Genomic DNA, 22,641 nt, shown 5'->3' with positions numbered 1-22,641 from the left:
GTGTGACTTATATTTCTTCCTTCAGTACTATTGGTTCCTGCAGTACTATTGGTTCCTGATTATATGCTACCTATTGAAATGGCTGAACAGTGACTCTGTGTATTCCTTACTTCTTTTTTTGCTGTCTGCATCGTTCAATATTTTGCCCAATATTGCAATTCCAGGCTTGAGTTTTTTTCTTCAGTTCTTTCAGCCTGAGAAATGCTGAACATGTCCTTCCCTGGGGTTTCTAACTTCAGGTCTTTGCACATCATTGGAATACTTAACTTTATCTTTTCGAGCTGCCTTTTGAAATGTTCTGCTCAGTTCTTTTACCTCCTTTCGTGTTTTAGCTTCTCTACGTAAGAGTAGAAATTATGATAAATATCAAAGAGCACAGCCTTCAGTATGGTTACACCTCAATGTAAAAAAACACAAAAATCCTCACTACTGGAACAATAAATAGAATCTTGGAGAAAAAACTGAAGTTGTCAAAGACTTCAGTTTACTTGAATCCACTGTCAACATTCATGGAAGCAGCAGTCAAGACATAAAACGAGGTGTTACATTAGGCAAATCGGCTGCACAAACCCTCTTTATAGTTTTTAAGAACAAAGATGTCAGTTTGAGGACTAAAGTGCCTCACTAAAGCCTCAATATTTTTAAGAGCCTTATGTGTATGTCAACCTTGGATAACGAATAAGGAAAACCATAGAAGAATTACTTCATTTGCATAATATTGTTGAAGAAGAATATTAATTGTGCCATGGACTGCCAGAAGAACAAATCTGTTCTTGAAAGAAGTACAGCTAGAATATTACTTAGAAGAATATTCCTTAGAAGACGGCCAGAGTTTTTCTCTCATACTTTGGACATTTTATTAGGTGGGACCAGTCCCTGGAGAAGAACATCCTGCTTAGTAAAGTGTAGGGTCATCAAAAAAGAGGAAGACCCCCACTGAGATGGATTGGCACAGTGGTAGCAAGAATGGGCTGTAGCATAGCAGCAATTGTGGGATGGCACAGGACTGGGCTGTGTTTCATTCTGTTGTACGTGATGTTGCTGTGGGTTTTAACCAACTCAAGGGCACCTAGCAACAGCTCTCAAGAGCATCTTTCAATATCAGTTTTGGTCTTTTCTTTCTTTCCTATGTGTTTAATATGACCTTTTAGTGACTTCCTGAATGATGTTCTTGATGTGATCCACAACTCTTCTGGTCTTTGGTCATCTATGTTTAATGCACATCATATCTGTTTTTGAGATGGTCTCTCAATTTCAATGGGATATACTCAAGGTCACATTTTGGCCCTTGTTGACTTTTAATTTTCTTCAGCTTTAGCATGAACTTGCATATGAACAATTGATAATCTGTTCCATAGTCTGCCCCTGGTGGCTTTGCTTTGGCTAATGACACTGAGCTTTTTCACTGTCTTATCCCACAGATGTAATCAATTTGATTACTGTGCATTCCATCTGGTTATGTCCATGTGTATAGTCACCTTTTATGTTGTTTAAAAAAGGTATCTGCAATGAATAAGTCATTGTTCTCCCAAAATTCTATCATGCAGGCTATAGCATCTTTCTCTCATCAAGGCCATATTTACCAACTACTGATTCTTTCTCTTTGTTTGTGACTTTCATATTCCAATCACCAGTACTTTTCAATGCATTCTGATTGCATGTATGATCAATTTCAGCCTGAAGAAGTTGGTAGAAATCTTTAATTTCACCATCATTGGCTACATTGATTTTTGCTTAATTTGAATAATCATGGTATTAATTGGTCTTCCTTGTAGACATATGGTTATTATTCCTATTACAGACAGCATCATGCTTTAAGATAGATCTTGAAATGTTCTTTTTGATGATGAATGTGATGCCATTCCTCTTGAATTTATTCTTCTAGGCATAGTAAACCATATGATTGTCAGAATTAAAATGGTCAATACAAGTCCATTTCAGTTCAGTAATGGCTAGAATAACTACTTTTAAACATTTTTCATTTTTGACTACTAGATTCACACTTCATACATTCCATGTTCTGATTAATGATGGATATTTACAACTGTTTTATCTCATTAGCAAATGATGGTCCTGAAAGCTATACTCCATTCCTGTCCTTATGTTCATCTCTACTTTGAGGTGACATCGCTACCCCAGTCATAATTTGAGTACCTTCTAACTTCAGAGGCTCATCTTCTGAGACTATATCTGACAATGTTGTACTATTATTCATAAAGTTTTAATTTCTGATACTATATCTGACACCGTTCCACTGTTCATAAGGTTTTCAGTGACTAAATATTCAGAAATAATCTCTCTCTCCTTCTTTCTAGTCTGGAAGCACCACTGAAACCTATTCATCATGGGTGACCCTGATGGTATTTAAAATACTGGTGGCATAGCTTCCAGCATTATGGCAAGACCCAAGCCATCACAGTACAACAAACTGAAAGACAAATGGTGTATATTATAGACTTGTATATTATAGACTCTTCCATTATCCCTATTTTAGAAACGTAGCCTGCTTTAGTCATATTGTTAATAATATACCAGGGAACCCAAGATAGGTATATATACTGGTAGTGGTGTGCCATGAAGTTGGTTCCGACTTATGGTGGCTCTGTACAGGGTTTCTGAGGCTGTAACTTTTTACAGGATCAGAAAGAGTCCTTTCTCCCATAGTGCAGCTGGTAGTTTCAAACTGCTAAGCTTGAAGTTAGCAGCCCATCTCATAACCACTACACTATGTATACTGTTGTTGTTAAGTAGCGTGGAGTCAATTCTGACTCATAGTGACCCAGTACAAGGACAAGGCTGTAAATCTTTATAGGAGCAAAATGCCTCATCTTTCTCCCACAGAACAGCTGACCTTGAGGTTGGCAGTTTGACTTGTAACCACCACGCTACCAGTCATGTATACAAGTGATGGTTAAAATGACACCATTCATAATTCTTGGATATGAACCAGTTGCCATGGAACAGAAAACAGAGATATGAGCTATACAGGCAAAGGCTTACTATCATAAAATCACAAAAATCAAAGCAAATTATGATTATCTATTCCACACCTTCCCATCCTATAATCTCATTACCTTTCCTCATTTTGACAGGAATCTTTGTTACTCTCTTAATCTTATTAAAAGGAGACTAGGATCTTCATTCTTCTGATTAGATTGTGCTTTCTAGATAATCAAGTGTGGTACTATCCCTGGTACACTCAACACAACCCTTGATCGCTGTAATGTTTTCAGAACTTCAGGCAAGTGTAAGAGACTCAAGGCAAGTCTACAAACAAATGAATAAAAAAGGAAATAAGGACAAATATCTATGATATGGGATGTGGATTAATTAATAAAATAGAGCAATATTAGACAACTGACAGAAACTAACTGGTAACAGGAAAACAATTTCATCTTTTAGGCAGAGTTGTAAGTATAACAGAATTGTTAAACAGTGTTGTTTTAACTGTCATTGTTCCATGCCATACAGCAATGTCTACAAGTTAGACAAATGTTACCATTTAAAACTGATGTTGAAGTCAAAGGGAATTTTCTAGAATTATTTAATTCTTTAAGAAGTTAGGAAATGAGAACTAGGTCATGTATATTATGAATAACTTACGGTTATTTTCTTCTTTGAATTCCCTTCAATATATGGCAGTAGGAAACAAACTTTTTTTTTTTTTCCATTTCATTACTTTCTGAAACCAAATGCCAGCATAGTTTCATCCTAAAAGACAAAACATTGAATCATTTGTCTTATTATTGTAACATATTAGACATGTACCTCTGAACCTATAATTTCTCTAATTCTTGGAAAAAGACTATAACAAACATGTTGAGCCATTTTCATTTTACCTTATGGAAAAATAATAAACATCCACAAGCTTAGTCATTCTAACTTGTATACAGCATAAAAGCAGTGTAAATAAAATTTCCCCCTTTTTGCTTGGGTTTAAACCTCTGTATTATGTTCAAAGGTATCTAATGCTTGAAAGCTTTGACCTTGCCTGGGATAGGAGCCAGTTCAATGGCTTCTTGCATAGAGTTAAGCCTAAATCATATGATCAATAAATGAGACAGGCATAGTAAATGTAGCGGGGCCCTTACTCACAGGAAGGACACTGCCTGATATCACAGACCACTCAATACTGGCAAAGATCTCTTCAAGCCCTTTCATGTCTCAGATCTCTCTGAATCCATCTAGTCTTGAACTTCATCTGTTATTTTCCTTCTGACTAGAATCAACAATGTATCTTTTTGCTCAAGTAAAAACAACATTGAGTGTTGTTACTGTTGTGTGCCATCAAGCTGATTCCAACTCATTGCACCCCATCAGGATTGAGTAGAACTGCTCCATAGCATTTTTTCAGCTGTAATATTTAGGTACTGGGTTCAAACCACCAATCTTCCAGTTAGCAATCAAGTGCTTAACCATTGCACCACCAAGACTCCTTGTTAAAAGCTAGTTGTTGTCAGTTCCAATTCATAGCAATCCTGTATAGGGTTTCTGAGAAGCTGCTGGTGAGTTTGAACCTTTGATTTGTGGTTAGCAGTCCAGTGCTTATAAGTAGCATAAATGATATGCAATAGAATATAATGTAGTTTATGAAATACATTATCTTTTTTGTTGTTGTTGTTACGTTCCATGGAGTTGGTCCTGACTCAGTGACCCTTGTACAGGGTTTCCAAGGAGCAGCTGGTGAGTTTGAAATGCCAACCTTGCAATTCAAACTGTGGTCCAGTGCATTATCATGCAGCGCCACACCAAAACTTCATTAGTACATTATATTAATGCACAATAGAAATACACATCAGGAAACGGAGGCATCCATAGGAAAAATATTTCATGTATTTCATCTCATTAACACACCTGATTAACACAGCCTGTAAGTAGTTAATTGGGGAATTGAACTCAAGTCTGCCTCATTCCATAGCTCATTCTTTTTCTACTGTATCTTCTTGCAATCCCTAACCAGCAAATAGATAAATAGCATGCAAATCATAATAAAATGAGAGAGAAAAAGTTACTCTGAAGAATAGTAAGTCACACAGACATGTGCCTCCAAATAGTAATACTTAAACTTAATTTACTCTTAAACTATTTTGCCATTTGATTTTATACAAATCAAAGCAATGTCTTTTTATTATTATAGTTTATTTCACTCATCCATATTTGGATGTTGATGCAAATTGGACACTTGATTCCTTGTTAAGTTATAACTCTTGAAAAACATTATTTAAAAATTCAGGAAACATCTGTTTTTCATTATTAAAATACCCCCCCCACACACACACACATACCATTAATGGTAGCTTGTCACCATAGCAGCAACAATGGTTCAAACATAAGAATAACTGTGATGGTGGCGCAGCATGGGGTTAGTGTTCTGTTAAGCATATTGTCTCTATGAGTCAGAGCCCCCTCCAGGGCACCTAACAATAACAGCCATTAATGGTAACAAATCAGCGAAAGTACTGATCAGAAAATGAAATTCCGTGTTGGCATCTTCTCGGCCACTGAGACTTTCCAATTGTTTCTGAAGTATACTTTCAGGCCACAGAGGCTTTGATAAGCCTTTTACACAGCCTGGCTTCTTCAGTGTAGTTCTAAGTGTTACAAAGAATGTGGTGCCTTTTCACACTGGCCACTTACTACCTGTGTGGCTCACCGTCCTGAACCTCAATTTTATTAAATTATAAAATAGGAGCTCTTGTATCTTCCTTATGAAGTTGAAGAGATTTGTCTGATACATAATAAAATTGTGGCAATACTTACTATATGTTGAAAACTATTTTAAAAAATTACACTCAGTGAATCATTTAATTCGCATGGGAAACTTAACAGGTGGATTCAGAGGACAGAGATAAGATTTGAACTCAAAAAGTCTGCAACCAAATCCACATCCCTAACTAACATGCCATCACTCCATATTACATATGGTAGCCTTTATCCCTGCTCTTACTGAGTCCTAATAAGAAATGTTGAGAATAGGTCAACTTTTAAATTTTTCTGTTCCTCTGTTTCTAGCCCAGTAATCTACCTGGGTAATAATATCTGTCACCCTATTCAACTACAACTTTCTCTGAGTCTCTGCTTAACATGCATTCTCATCACAGCTGAGTATTTACAAGTCACTGAATAAATCTGTTTAAAAGGAATTTGTTTTGGTGAATGTGCACAGAACTTTAATAACATAGATAACAATGAAAAACATACATCATAGTTTTCTCCACACACCCTATATTTGTAAATGTAGTTGATTCCTTTTCCTGAGTATGAAACTGGACTGTATAGCTTTGAAAGCACAGTTTGGCAAATTTTGAGGCAATCATTGTTCATAAGGATATAAAAGTCGAGGGAAAATATTCTGGATTAACTGGTCAAATCAGTATAAAATTTAATTGAGAAGTAATTGATCTTAGTCCATACCAACAAAATGTTGTCTTGATATTTTCATTATATTGATTTAAAATTCACCAATAAATGTTCCACCTGGGCCACTTCCCCTGATTCACCTCCTAAGCCCAGCTTCAAGCTGCATCATCTGGATTTTATTCACAGAACAATCTTCTCATTCTTTCCCCAAGGTCACTAAACGCTTCTTCTCTTAAAATTTGATTGTGTATTTTCTTAATTCGCTATTCATCTTGACTTTTCTGGAATATTTGATTAAGCTGATCATCTCCCCAACTTGAAATCTGTCTTCAGCTTCCCTTGAACTCCATTATTCTAGGTTTTCTACTTTGTCTTTTTCTATCTCTATTCATTCACCACATATTTCTTATCTACCAACAAATCACTGGCTATGCACTAGTTCTTGTTGTTATGTGCTGTCAGTCAGTACCTGTGCACAACAGAAGAAAACAAGACACTGCCCAGTCCTATGCCAACCTCACACTCGTTGCTATGCTTGAGCCCATGATCCATCTTGTTGGGTATCTTCCTCTTTTTCTCTGACTTTCTTCTTTACCAAGCATGATGTCCTTCTCCAGGGACTGGTTCCTACTGATAATTTGTCCAAAGTATGAGAGACAAAGTCTGGCCATCCTGGCTTCCATTCTGGCTGAACTTTCAACACAGATTTGCTAGTTTTTTTGGCAGTCCATGGTACTTTCAATATTGTCTTCCAACACCATAACTCAACTGTATTGATTTTTTATGGTCTTCCTTATTCACTTGCTACCTCAAACTCAAGACAATACCTAGTGATAATGAAGACATACTGGTGTGTGGCTGTTGTCCAATTAAAGGGAGTGCTCTCAGGAAATTATTTGGCCTATTTTATATGTTCACAAATTGGCATGTATCTCTTGGTTCCTTTCAATGTGAACAAGTACACGGACAATGCATCCCTTGAGTGACAGTTTTTTGCCACTGCTTTCATATCCTTTAGCCACTTGGGCTCCAGATATAATGCTTCAGGGAGAACACTTGAGGATTTCCCTTTAATCAGAGCTTAGTTCTTTGCCCACACAAGCTGCCTGCTGTTTTACTGCATATCCACACCTTTAGCCAGCTTCTAAAATGCTGGAGTTTTCAATTGCCAGGGGAATGGTGTTCCCCATAGCCAAACTCTTGAATAATCAAGCTGCCACATTCAGAGTACATAAATTAAAGTGATTGCTTTCCAAAGATAATCCCATTACAGATATGTTTTTCTCCTTGAGTAGACTCTGGGGGAAATGATTCAATTTCTAAATAAATACTATTGTATTTAGAATAATTGAAATAAGCATAAGTCTTTAAAAGATTTGGATAACTTTCCCTCATGGGAAAGAAATGTCACAGTCAGAAGAAATACAGCATGTCGTATTCTCTTATTGTTCATGACTAAAAGTCATGAAAATAATATGTTCCCCATATGCTAGGGACTAAATTTTACTTCTAATGTAATATTGAGCCATCAAGAATAACTATTGTGCATGTAAGTGTATAGGAAGTGATTTGCAATGATACGCAGTAGTTACATTGATTTTCAAATAAATTTTTCCATATCTTTATTATTATTATATTGCCATTTCAATGTCTAAAATATTTTAATACTCATAGCCTTATGTTTTGGCAATAAGGTGATCTTTAATTATGGAAACTCTAGTAACATTTTCTTAACTGAACACACACAAGTGCCTATTTCCATTTGACTAAATTTTTTTAATGTTTTACTGTCTGAATTAAGATTTCAGCTAACCAGTTTAAATTTTTACAATGTATGCATCATAGATGAAATTTAATCAGAAGTTACTCAAATAAGAATCATAAGAAAAAACAACCAATAAGATGGCTAAATTAACATTTTCAACATAATACTTTTATTCTTTTTTATTTATCAGCCTACCTACTTTATTTTGTAACATAGCTAGTGCATATTTCATTCAAATAGGTGTAACTGACACTTGACTCTATGTTTCCTTTGCCTTTCAGGTGTTTTGCAACATGGATGTTAATGGGGGAGGTTGGACTGTCATACAACATCGTGAGGATGGAAGTCTGGATTTCCAAAGAGGCTGGAAAGACTATAAAATGGTAAGATGGACAATATACAGTAGCTTTGAAGTTTTATCAGAAGGTTATCTTCATCACATGATGTAATAAACTTATCATTTGTGGTGATTTTGAGTTTTATGCTAAACAAGGAATGATACATTAGTATCATTACATGCAACACTCAAATCATTTTCAGTAAATGGTTTCCATGTAAGCATCAGAAAGGAAAATGCTTTAGTGAAATTACTTGTTGAACTATTATTTATATATTGTTTATACTTGATTCCTAGTTGAATGGGGTGAGTGGGGTTGTCAACTAGAACTCAGGCCAAAGCCCTGGTACTAGAGCCAGAGCTGTTAAAACTACAGACTCTGGTGAAGAAAAGGTATTAAAGGTAGCTTCACTCATGTGCCTACTAGCAAGTTGTTACTGACTTTTCCACATGACTGTGTTGGGTATCTCACAGTATAGTAATCTATGTGTATGATCCTGTATAGGGTTCCTGAGGATAGGTTTGTGGATTTGAACTTCTGACCTTGTGGTTAGCACAACAGTATTTATCCTAGTGTCACACCAGGATGTGTATGTGGAGTCTTGATGTAGCATTGTGGGCTAATGTGCTGGACTTCAAACTCATTTGAACCACAAGGTCATGGTTCAAACTCCTTGGGATCCCTATACAGGGTCACTGTGGGTTGGAACTGACTCAACAGTAAACAACAACAACATATATGTGTGTATAGGTGGATGTGTGTGGCACTTTATGATAAGAACTGGACCACAAGGTAGGCAGTTCAAATGAACCAGCTGCTCCGTGGAAACCCTATACAGAGTTGCTATGAGTTATCACAGACTCATGGGCACTTCATAACAATAACAACATTTTTATTTTTGTTTGTTTTTAAGTGCCGTCGAGTCGGTTCCGACCCATAGCGACCCTGTACAGGGTTTCCGAGGATGTAAATCTTTACGGGAGTAGAAAGCCTGATCTTTCTCCCGCGGAGCAGCTGGTAGTTTCGAACCGCTGACCTTAAGGTTCGCAGCCCGATTCGTAACCACTACGCTACACTTTACTTATAACAAGACTGTGCAATAGCTGGAATCCTGGTGTGGTGCTATAGGATAAGCACTGGACTGTTAACTACCAAGTTGCACTCAAACCCACCAGTTGCTCCTCAGAAACCATATGTTTCTCTTGTTGTTACATGCCATTGAGTCAGTTCTGACTCAGCAACCCTGCAGCAGGTTTCTAAGGAGTGACTGGTAGGTTTGAACTGCCAACCTTGTAGTTAGCAGTCCAGGGCTTATCCTACAATGCCACAATAGGACTCCTTGTACAACAGAGTCACTACAAGTCAGAATCAATTCCATGACACTTAACAACAACAATGCAATAGCTAATTTTATGAAGAAACTGCAATTAAGAATTTTAGGTGTTCTAAGAAAATATAGTAGATGAAGGTAATAATCCCACAGCATAGTTGATTACTATGATTCCTGTTGAGAACTATCAATCAATTCCCACTCATAATGACCCCAATAACAGAGTAGAATGGTCCCACAGGGTTTTCTTGGCATGACAGTAGCAGCTCACCAGGTGTTTTTCCTAGAGAGCTCTATTGAATGGATTTGAGCTACCAACCTTTTGTTTAATAGCTGAGCTGCTTAACTGGTGCACTACCAGGGATTCTGATATTAACTATTAACATACGCTGGCAGAATACCAAGGTACTTAATGGTAGGCTTATTCTTTTCAGTCAAAAGCTCCCAGACGGTCCTTTCATGACTTTGTAACAAATTTTTCTCTCTTGAAGTCAACAAAAAGTTGAAGAGAATTGCTATTCTAGCCCGAGTTCTGTCTTGGTTATTTTGGGAACAGAGCCTAAAATTTGGCCTGGCCCAGCATCACAGTTCACCCATCCTGAGTTGACAGACTGGTAAACAATTGTTTTAATAAAAGAACATCTCTGGTAGTGCCTCTGTTTCTACATTTTTGTCAGAGATATAAACATTCTGACATTAGGTTAATAGAGTGAGTTGTACAAAATAGGATTCTTGATGTGATCAGTAAGCCATAGAGTCAACATGAAAGGTACTCAGCAAGATAGAATTCAGCAGAGATCAATATAAAATCTGTCATGTGTAGAAAATATAAAAACTTAACTTTGATAATTCAAGATAAAAGGATCCTGGGTTACACAGTGGGTTACACCTTGGGCTGCTCACCAAAAGGAGTTTTGAACCTGCCAGCAGCTTTGTGGACAAAAGATGAGGCTCTTAACTTTTGTAAAGATTTCCAGCTTCAGAAGCCCTATGTGCCAGTCTTACTTTGCTCTATGGTGTGGCTTTGTAGGATCAGCACCGCACTGTGAAACACAAGGTTCAAACTCACCAGATGCACCTCAGAAATTCTATACAGGGTTCCTGTGTGTGGGATCTGACTCAAGGGATAACAACAACAATAATGTCTCAATCAGTCAGGAGCAATTCAAAGGAAGTGGATTTTGATTTTAACAAAGGGAAAAGGTGAAAAATTAGCTCAAGAACCAAGTATTTAAAAACTGAAAAGATTTACTAAGTGATAAGTTCACTTTATGTTGTTGGCCACTATAAAACAAAGACAAAAACTACATTATTTGTAGTTTGTAGGACACCAAAATATACATCTAACTGATCTCTATGCCATGGTCTGTTACAACAATATGCTTTCTATTTTGAGTAAACTCATCCTAGAAGATACAAACAGAAAGGGAGGAATCTGAAAACAATGTCTGAAGAAAGTGAATAATTGAAGCTATTGAACTCAGAGAAAAGAATATGTCTGATGGCAATGTGAAGTATATGCTACTCAAAGTGTAGTTGAGAGATCAGAATCATCTGGAAGTTTATAGAAAATTCAGAATCTCCAGTTCCACCCCAAACTTAAAGAATTACAATTGGCGTTTTACCAAGATTGTCAAGTGACTTGTGGGCATATTAAAGTTTAAAAACCATTGTTTTGGAGATTAAGATTTATAATGAATGGAGGAATGTTCCAGAAGGGCAAAATTCTCTAATGGTAAATTCTGTCCAACCATGAAATGACTGGTTTGTAAAGTGATGAGGCTACTGCTTTAGTGCAAACACCTTAGTAAAGGCCAAATTGCCATCTTCTCTGAATATTATAGACAACTGGAAAGTTAGGATTGTTTTAAGGCCTCTTTCTGCGTATGTGATTCTAATATATGGAGAACAAGACAATCTTAAGTTCTAAAAGAGGACCTTGAATGATATCTATATTAGTAATTTGAGTCTTGGTTCTGCCATTTACAAACAAAATGACATTTGGCAAATACTGTAACCCATACTTCAGTTTTCTGCTAGTTAAAAGGTAGTGGGGTAATAATACTTTACCTGCCTTGCAGGGATGTTGGCAGGATTAGAAATAATATAAGTAAGTACCTGGCTCACAATGAGTTTTCAATAAAAGGTTGCTATTATTATTATCCAAGATTAAAACATCAAAGACTGAAAAAAATGTACTTAACTCTGCCAAAAAAAAAAAAAAAAAAAACCACACTGTTTTTGTGAACCATCTGTTATTTTTTCTGCTTATGTTGGGTGTAAGGAGATCATCTAAGAATCAAATTGTTGTTGTTGTTATTATGTGCCGTGGAGTTGGTTCTGACTCATAGTGACCCTGTACAGGGTTTCCGAGGCTGTAAATCTTTATGGGAACAGAAAGCCTCATCTTTCTCCCACGGAACAGCTGGTACTTTCGAACTACTGACCCTGAGGTTAGCAGCCCAATTCATAACCACTACGCTACCAGAGCTACTTTTTCAAATTATAGACATCTAGTCAAATCTGAAATACATTATTATCAACATTATTATCAATATTAATTATGAGAGAAAAATGAATATAAAGTTGTCATTGTGGTGAATTTCCAAAATGGTGAATTATTGGCTATAAGCATCTGCTGCCTTGACTAGCAAGGCACTTTAAGTAAGACAAACTGACATGTGAAGTATGGAATTGACTCATATCATTTAAGTATTTACCAAATATATACATTTTTTAGCAAGTCTTAGTTATTGAAATAGGACTGGCATTATTTTTTGACCAAAGCTGTTACAGAAATTATTAGCCTCCCTTTTTGTCTATCATTTTATTAAAACTTACTTCCAAAGTGTATCCACTGAATGTCAATTCTGTAGTCATAAAGCAATATACTCTGAAATTCTTAAACCTCCTGGTAAAAATTAAGTGCAATGATGTTTTAATTAAAAGAATTAATCATATGTTACAACAATGCTCTCCACAATACATAGTAGAAAATGTTTCAGTAGCTTCTCCAAAGCTGTTCTTTCACTTAAAGACAAACTGCTCTAACCCCACCAGCAATGGACATGGACTTCCTATGTCGTTTCTTATCACTCACACCCACTGTGTCACAAGAGCTGGCTCTTACTTTGCACTTCAGATTGTACACCCTTGGGGAAAATAAGAACTTCTTGGCATGCACCACTTCCTTCTCAATTGTGACTAGTCTCCTATTACATACAGTAAGACACTATAGTCCCTGGGTGGCACAAATGATTAAGCACTTGACTGTTAACTGAAAGGTTAGAGGGTTCAACCCACCCAAAGATGCCTTGGAAGACAGGCCTGACCATCTGCTTCTGGAAACGTCATGGAACACCCTCCCTCTGGAACAGTTCCATTCTGAACATGGTCACCAGAAGTCAGAATTGACTCTACAGCAATGAACAACAATAAGACACTATGCTTATTTCTCAGACCCTGAGCATAGAAATAAAGTTTCATCTCTCCCTCTCTGCCTTCCTTCTCTCCTTCCCTTCCGATTGGTTAAGATCTTTGGACTATTACCGCATAAGATCTCAAGAACTATATTTTAAAGTTATCAACACTTGAAATTATAAATATATAAGTATAATTACGAATTTTAAACCTCACTGAACATGAAAGCTTTACCGTTTATTTGATCCCTAACATTGACTTTAAACCTACAGTCTTTCACCTGACCTGTGTTTTCACTAAAACTTCCTCATGAGGAGATTCAAGAAAATCTGGTTTATAGAGGTGTAAAAATGTTTGCCGAAAGGGGAAGTCTGGACTGGATTTTTTAATGAGGCACTTAGGGAACCATATTAACTCCTTCAAGCCAAGAGGATACCATTTAGTGGTCTCCAGCAGTGACACTTATCAGCAGTACTTTTAACATATAAAGCCAAGTGAAGCTAGGTCTTCCAAATAGATCCCTAGTGGTCCAACTTTATAGTAGGTAGTGACTAATACTCTGTAGACAATCTGGCTTTGTACTGAAAACAATTACCCCCATAAACAGAACTTCCTATTGACACAAATATTTCAATCTGAGCACCATACTTACTGGGCGCCTTTCATTCTAGAATGAAATTAAGAGCACATTTTCAACTGCATTTTAACATCTTTCCATTACAAGGGGAAAAATATACAAGAAAGTTAAAATGTTGAGTTAAATATCGTTTAGATCTTTCCAGTACTGAGTCGTTCAGAAGTTACAGAAGATGCGGATTTTAATTGTGTCTTAAAGCACCTTTGGAAAGTCACAGCTCAATAGCACAGACTTAACTGTTTACTTTAATCATTTATATGAAAAGAGATGAAACCCATAGCATCCGTGGTTTGTCTGGTTTCAATTTTATTTAACCAGACTATTAAGTCAACACTTTCTATGGGCAATAATAGCCAAAATAAATAAAGTATCCGAGAGAATCATTTGATTCACTTAGAAAAAACATAAACCGAAATCGAAGATTTCTTTAGGTTTTAGAACAAACTTACAAATACTACCCTTACTCTACATGCATTCCTGCCCGCCCCCCAGTAAAATATGGCTTTAAGGCCAATTTTAAGTCAGCATTCATTTAAGTTAAATTCCATTAAATTGTTATTAACTAAACCCGCTGCTATCAGGTTGATTTCTACTCATATTGACCCTATATAGATTTTCTGAGACTATAAATCTTTATGGGAGAAGACAGCTGCATCTTTCTCCCATGGAGCAACTGGTGGGTTCGAACCTCCAATCTTGCAATTAATAGCCCAACACTTATCCTACTTGGAGAGAGGAAAAAATATTAACAGTGAGTCTTAATTATGCTGTCAAAATCTTTCATGTAAATGTGACTGTGATAACTGAACATAGGTTTCATGAAAATTACTAGGCATTGTGATATATCCTCTAATGACAGTAACAACAATAATTAGATTTTTGTTAAGTGTTGTTCATGTATCAGCATTCCACTAAGTGTTTTAGGTATATTTATCTCATTTCATTCTCACAAGGACTATATGAAAACTACTTCTTGATCTGTTTTATACATAAGGAAACTGAGGCTTAGAAGAAAAGTAGAAGGTTCTACAGCAAATACAAGGAACTTCAAAAAGTTTGTGGAAATATGAAATAACGTAATGGAATTTTTCCATAAGCTTGTGGAAGCCCCCTCATTTGTGTCCCTCTCAAAGTTCAAATTGCTGCACAGATCTGGGGCAGAGATGATTTATCCCAAGTCAAGCCTTTGTTCCTATTAATCAGATCTGTGGCTGTGCCTGAGAAGCTACCCAATAGGCAGTTTACTAATGTGGGAACCCATTTCCTCTTCCTTCACTTACTTTTCATCATTATGATGAAACATTTGTTTCTGCATCATTGCTTTTCATATCAGAAGGTTTCCTCCCTACACTACCTCTCTGACAAGCATTTTGTTTCATTATACTCAGATGTTTTGCACCCATAGTAGAGCCTGTCTGGACAGCTTTTTGGGAAGGTGAATGAAATAGAATCTTGATATCTTAAGGCAGATACCATTGTTTTCTTTTCAGCTGTTTCTTGTCTCTTTCCTGTCAAACAAAGAAAACTGTGTAGGATGGTGTATCTATCTCCACTCAGGGAAATACAGACTACATGCTGGGACAGGATCAGTCTCAGGACAGAATGACACTGATGCTTGTCCATTTCAGAGGCTTTCTAGAAATGCTGTGTTTTTCCTGGGGGAGTCAGAGAACTTTATCCATACAATACTTTCAACAGCATGAAAATATGTGACTTAAAAGTGAATACTTCATCATTCTCAGCCTCCTTATTCACATTCAGTATCATTGCTGAATCCCTTTCACTGACAGCTCAGAAGAGGGAATTGTCAAGTGAAGTGGCTGGAGGAAAAGTTGTGACATGTCTGAACTGAACAGAAACACAAGGAAAAATCCCAGTGTTCTTTTTTCTTCCCAGTAGTTTCTCCAATCAAGAAAGTGCTAAGTCTTCAACTTTCAGCATCCTGTTACTTTCTTGTTTTCTTGTTTATTGGAGAAGGTCCATTCTTCTCCCTAATATGTAGCAGGGGCCGCCATAATAATGTGTGAAAATCTTAGCACATCCTTAACTGCAGCAATATTTACTGCCACTGTGAAACTTTTACAAAGTGTGAATTGAACAACTCAGTAACAAAGAAGTAAGGAGCTACTGGTGTACTAATTTCAATGAGTCCAACCTTTTTGCTCTGACCTATAGATAATTTCCAAAGAAATATGTAACCTGTGTAATTAGGAAAAATAGTGTTTAAAAAAACTCTTAAGTTAAATTGGGCAATCATTTTTAAGTATGCATGCATTTACTAATGGAGTTCTGGTATGGTGCTGTAGGATAAGCAATGGATTAGTTCAAATCCATCAGCTGCTCCTGGGAAACTATACAGAGTCCTTATGAGTCAGCACCAACTTGACAACAGCAACTATATATATTACTACATTTCATTTTAACTTTAAATATAAACATACACATTAATTTGTCCATTTTTTAATATAGGGCCAAAGCCTGGACAATCTGGGTCAGTGGTTTTTACATAAACCTGTTCCATCATGGGATGCATTCAATTTCTAGTTTAAAGTATTTAAAATAAAGAAAGCACTTAAAGAGACATGAAAAATAGTCTAATTTAGAAATCTTCCATAATTGCATTATTTCCCCCAGAGTTTCAAAAGTATAATTTTTTAAAAGTAATTTGCTTTTATTGGGCAAAACTCAATATTTAAATTGGGTTTCATAAAAAAAAGAAAGAAAAACTGCCCTGTTTTTCCACTGCTCTTTAACATATTTACTAAAATATTATAAATATTATCATGATAAAACAAAACCAGCATAAACAGGATTGGGAACAAATACATCTTATCATTGGTAAGCATGCAACTCAGTTGACAAGGCAATAATACTCAAGTATATTTAATGCATTTTTAGTATGCTCAAGACATCAATATATTTTAAACAAGAAATCGAAAGCACTAGTTCATTTGTTAAGTTGAATAAAAGAAAAAAGTTTAGAAAATTTCTGCAGTTATAATTCTACAAGATTGATATATATTTAAATTTGACAGGAAGCATGTTATTGTTAGGTGCCCTCAAGTCAATACTGACTTATAGTGACCTTATACACAAGAGAACATAACACTGCCTATTCTGTGCCAACCTCACAATCGTTTCTACGCCTGACCCCATTGCTGCTGCCACTGTCAATCCAGCTCACTGCGGGTCTTTCTCTCTTTGTCCAAATCTCCACTCTACCAGGAATGATATCCTTCTCCAGGAACTGACCCCTACTGATAGAATATGTCAAAAGTACAAGAGATGAACCCTGACCTTCTTGGCTTCCAAGAAGCAATCTGGCTGTACTTCTTTCCACACAGATAGTTTGTTCTTTTGGAAGTCCATAGTATTTTCAATATTCCCCTCCACCACCATAACTCAAATACATCAATTCTTCTATGGTCTTCCTTATTCACTGTCCAACCTTCATATGCATAAGAGGTTACTGAAGACACCATGGCTTGGGTCAGGCACACTGTAGTCTCAAACTGATGTCTTTGTTCGTCAACACTTTAAAGAGGTCTTGTTTAGCAGACAGGAAGCACACATTTTCCAAATTCTGTCCTGGTGTTGAGAAAACAAGGACTGCTGTGATTGTTTTATTCCTTTTCTAATATGTCTAATTTAGATATTATAAATCCTCTATTAGTGAAAGCCTCAGTTAATCAGAATTTCTTTCTCCTGACATAGCAGTCTATTCTAAAATTACTAAGATGGGACTTGCAAACACTACAGTGCACAGAGCAAATTAAGGAGCTCGTTCAAATGCAGGTTCATGAAGCTCTTCTCAGACACTCTGATTCTATGGGAAGCCAAGACTATGTGCTTTTCACCTAGAATTCTAGTGATTATGATTCAGTTGAACACTTTCAGAAACACTTCCCTTAGACTCAAACCAAATTGCTTTCAATAAGAAGTATGATTTAAGATTATTTCTTTGAATATTAATTACAAAATGCTATCATACGTAGGAGTTCTGGTGTGGCACTGTGGGTTTATGCACTGGACTGCAAGGTCAGTTTGAACCACAAGATTAGTGGTTAAAACTCACCAATCACTCCTTAGAAACCCTATACAGGGTCAATATGATTTGGAACTGACTAGACGGCACTTAACAAAAACATTAACATCAAAATTTCAAGTTTGACTTGTAGTGTTGAAGAATTCTATGGGCAAAATATTGAATGATGCAAACAGCATCAAAAGAAGATGGAATTAATACACAGAGTCATTGTACCAAAAGAAATGGTCAATATTTAACCATTTCAAAAAGTAGCATATTACCAGGAATCAGTGATATTGAAAGAAGAAGTCAAAGGTGTGTTGAAGGCATTGGAAAAGAACACAGCACCAGGAATTGAAATATTTCAACAAATGGATGCAGTCCTGGACACACTCACTCATCTATGCCAAGAAATTTGGAAGGCAACTACCTGGCCAACTGATTGGAAGAGATCCGTATTTGTGCCCATTCCAAAGAGAGGTGACCCAACCGAATGCAGAAATCATTGGGCAATATCATTAATGTCGCATGCAAGTAAAATTTGCTAAAGATGCTTCAAAAATGGCCACAACCACACATTGACAGAGAGTTTCCAGAGCTTCAAGCCAGATTCAGAAGAGCACAGGAACAAGGGTTATCATTGCTGATGTCAGATGGATCTTGGCTGAAAGCAGAGAATACCAGAAAAACATTTACCTGTGCTTTATTGACTATGCAAAGATTTTTGATTGTGTGGATCATGACAAGCTATGGACAACATTTTGGAAAATGAGTATTCCAGAACATTTAATTGTGCTCCTGAGGAACCTGTGCATAGACCCAAGAGTCAGTTTCACCACTGGACCAATAAATAAAATCCATATAAATGGAGAAAAGTTTGAAGTTGTTGAAGACTTCATTCCTCATGAATTAACCATCAACACTCACGGAAATAGCAGTCAAGAATTCAAGTGACTATTGCATTGGGCAGATCTGCTACACAAGACCTCTTTAAAGTGTTCAAGAGCAAAGTTGTCAGTTAAAGTACTAAGGTGCACTTGACACAAGCTATGGCATTTTCAATAACCTCATACGCATGTGAATAAGACGACTATGGAAGAATTGATGCATTTGAGTTATGGTATTGGAGGAATATATTTAAACTATCATGAACGGCCAAAAGAACAAATCAATCTGTGTGGAAAGAAGTACAGCCAGAAGGTTTCTTAGAAGCCAGGATGGCTAGACTTCATCGCTCATATTTCCAACACATTATCAGGAAGGACCAGTACCTGGAGAAGGACATCATGGTAAAATGTAGGGTCAGAGAAAAGGAGGAAGACCCCCAATGAGATGGATTGGCACAGTGGCAGCAGCAATGGACTCAAACGTAGCAGCGATTGTGAGGTTGGCACAGGACTGGACAGTGTTTCATTTTATTGTGCATAGAGTCGCTATGAGTCGGTAGTGACTCGATGGTTCCTAACAACAACAACATAATATTTTATGCAGATCTGGTGGCTCACTGCTTAAGTGTTCGGCTGCCAACCTACAACAGTCTGCTTGCATAAAGATTTACATCATAATAAACCTAAGGAAGCAGTTCTACAGCATCCTATTGGGTTCCTGTAAGTGGGAATTGACTTGATCACAATGGGGTTTGTTACAATATTTTACTTATTTCTTCCCTCCTTTCCTTCTTCCCTTTTCCCCTCTTCTTTCCTTCCTCTGCTCTTCTTTTGTCTATGAACTTCGGGAAACACTTAAACAGTTCTCAGTGTATGCTGTCACTCCATCTGAGGATTCACAAGTAGAACATGGCTGCCATTATCAGGATGCTCACAGACTAGTCAGTAAGAAAACATGTAGACCAGGAAAGAGTCTGGACTCAAACATTTTCATGGAATACTTTCTGAAGCCACTGTGAATATTCAAAGTCTAGAATGCCTGAAGTTTCTTAGAGTTATTTCCTTTCACTAACACTGTCAATGCAGAGAGTTATCTTCATTTTGAGAAGTACTTTTTTCTCCCTCAGGAACTATTTTGAGTATTTAACAACTACCAATGGAATTGTCTAAAAGAGAATAACAAAGCCATATTGATCATCTGATGAAGAGCAGTCAGCTAGGTTCACTCACTAGCTCTTGCTAGCCAGAGCATGTTTATTAATTATGTATTAATATTTAAAAATGAAAATGCTAAAACTGCAAAAGCCAAGAATCTACTAACCTATGTAAGGTCTTTTTAGAGTATAATTATATTCCCAAACAAGAATGATAGCAGCAGAAGCAATAGAAATATTAGTAAATAACTAGTCTGGAAATTCTTCTTGTTGCTGTTAAGTGCCATCCAGTTGTTCTGACTGTTAGACACCCTACAAAGGGTGTCTGAAGCTGTAAATCTTTGCAGAGGCAGAAAGTCTTATCTTTTCTCCAGTGGTTTGATACTATCTTGGTAATATCCATTTAAAAATGTTTACATTAAATTCAAAATATTCCATTAATCAATATTTTAGAAATATTTTCTAAAGCAAACCTTTGACTTAAACATATTTTCTTGTTAAACATAGTGTTTGCCATTGTTAAGTACCGTCGAGTTAGTTCCAACTCAAAGTGTCTCTTTATAGAGTTTCCAAGGAGCAGCTGGTGAGTTGGAACTGCTGAACTTGTAATTCATATAGACCTTGAGGTCTAGAGCTTTTTCTCCAACACCACACCAGAACTCCAAGTTCATGTAAACCAAAAATATCTAATATACAACCAAGTACTAAAAGTTTTACAGTAGTAAGAGTTGGGCATAACCTTAGTGGAAGGATGCATAGCACGAACGTATTGAAAGGAGTCAGTAATTGAAGAAAATTATGTAAAAATGTAAAATCAACAGAGTGTTGATTAGTTTTTATTATCTAAGTCATTGTTATAGGCTAAATCAGAAAAGCTCTTCTTTCTAAATTAATAGCTGCATTTTTATCTTCTTCCTCAGGGTTTTGGAAATCCCTCTGGTGAATACTGGCTGGGGAATGAGTTTATTTTTGCCATAACCAGTCAAAGGCAGTATATGCTAAGAATCGAGTTAATGGACTGGGAAGGAAACCAAGCCTATTCACAGTATGACAGATTCCACATAGGAAATGAAAAGCAAAACTATAGGTAAGTCATGTTTCAGTATAGTGCTCTAGTAGCTTTGATCTAGCCATTTAATCATTTTAATGGGAAGTAGTGTGAAAAAAAATATGATGGAATTCATCCTTAAAAATGAAAATCAATTTGCTTGGCTTATACCTATGTCAAAGAGATCTGGAAAAGCCTGCAAAAACCTAATGAGAACTTTCAAATGAAATTTTCCCAGACTGAGTGGCTGGCTGAATGTTGATTCAACTTCTAAAGGATGATGAATTAAATCAAGCATGTTGTTGTTGTTATAAAGGTATAATGAATTCATACATATAAATCTGATCCAATAGAGATTTCCTAAACTCAGTCATTTGAATTTATCTCTTTTACCAAAGCATTTTCTTCTACTACTTTCTTTATTACCTTTAACTTGAAGATTACAAAGCACTAATAAATTTTTGGATATGAATGATATATATACATAAAAGAAAAGTTAGGGCATAATTTACAGTTTTGTTTTTTTTTTTTAAATAAAATAAACAAAACCCTTTTTATTATAGATTGGGTGAGCAGAGAAAATCAGTTTTCCATTCCACAATTCATACATATTCTGTTTCCTGTCATTTATTGCCATCCCTACAATGTACCATCCCTCATCCCACTTCTATGGGGTGAAGTTTCCATTTCTACTCCTGTTTCCTAACTTTTCCTGAGGTTTGCCCTTAGGCAAATGCTGCCCTTTTGATCTCAAGTAGTTGATGGTTCTATGGACTGCATACCTCCCTAGTGTTATTGTTCCCCTTCGGGACCTGTCTATTGTTTGGCTGAAAATTGATCCATGAAGGTGAGTTCAATGTCAATCTTGAAGGGTGTCTAAGGGTCATAGTATCTGGGAGTTCCACTAGTCATTCACCATCCAGTAAGCTTCGTCTTTTTTACAATTTTGAATTTTGTTCCACATTTTTCTCCCACTCTATTCAGGATTTTCTAATGTGATCCCTTTCCCGTAAGTCAGTAGCGGGAGCCAGGCACCATCTAATTGTTTGGGTTTCAGAGCCATGGAGGTTGAAGTTCAGGTGCAACTCCTTGGTCCTTTAGAATGTTTCCATATGCCTTTGATTTTCTTCACTTTTCTTTGGCCCAGAAGGGCAGAGGCCAGAGTTGTACCTTAGATGACTACTCATCAACTTTTCATTCTCTAGTTAAAACTCACCAAAGTAACATACCCACCAATCTTCTTTCAGTTTGTTGTACTGTGGTGACTTGAATGTTACTACTATGCTGGAAGCAATGGCACTGGTAGTTTAAAAACTAGCAGGGTCACACATGATTAATAGGTTTCACTTGAGATTCCAGACTAAGACAGATGAGGAAGAAGGACTACTTCTGAGAGTTTAGCCATGGAAGACATTAAGAATAGCAGTGGAACCTGTCAGATACAGTACCAAAAGATGGAAACATCATGAATAGCACCAGAACACTATTACTATAATCCCAGAACACGAACTCCTCAGGTGTGAAGGCATTCTATATATAAATGGGGAAGAACCGGCTCCTCTAGACGTGACCATTATTATGTGAGAGGTATAAAGTTTTCAGGAACTCATTTAATGATGGAGTACAATTCAAAATGAGGAGAAACTACTGGAACTTACAAAATGTGAATCTAAGA

General features: G+C 36.5%; 1 protein-coding gene across 2 annotated transcripts in view; it reads left to right on the top strand.

Moving 5' to 3' along the window:
* The window catches only part of ANGPT1 (angiopoietin 1), a 427,423-nt gene that overhangs the window by 340,659 nt on the left and 64,123 nt on the right, over window positions 1-22,641 (top strand). For both annotated transcript variants that reach the window (XM_006830637.1, XM_006830638.1), the window contains exons 6-7: window positions 8,407-8,508; window positions 20,839-21,005. In XM_006830637.1, coding sequence (XP_006830700.1) covers window positions 8,407-8,508; window positions 20,839-21,005 — 269 coding nt within the window. The remainder of the gene's footprint in view (window positions 1-8,406; window positions 8,509-20,838; window positions 21,006-22,641) is intronic.

Source organism: Chrysochloris asiatica, unplaced genomic scaffold, assembly GCF_000296735.1.
Source record: "Chrysochloris asiatica unplaced genomic scaffold, ChrAsi1.0 scaffold00001, whole genome shotgun sequence".
In the NCBI taxonomy this organism is placed as follows: Eukaryota; Metazoa; Chordata; class Mammalia; order Afrosoricida; family Chrysochloridae; genus Chrysochloris; species Chrysochloris asiatica.
Note: the sequence above shows the minus strand (reverse complement) of the source record. Positions and strands in the feature narration are given on the sequence as shown.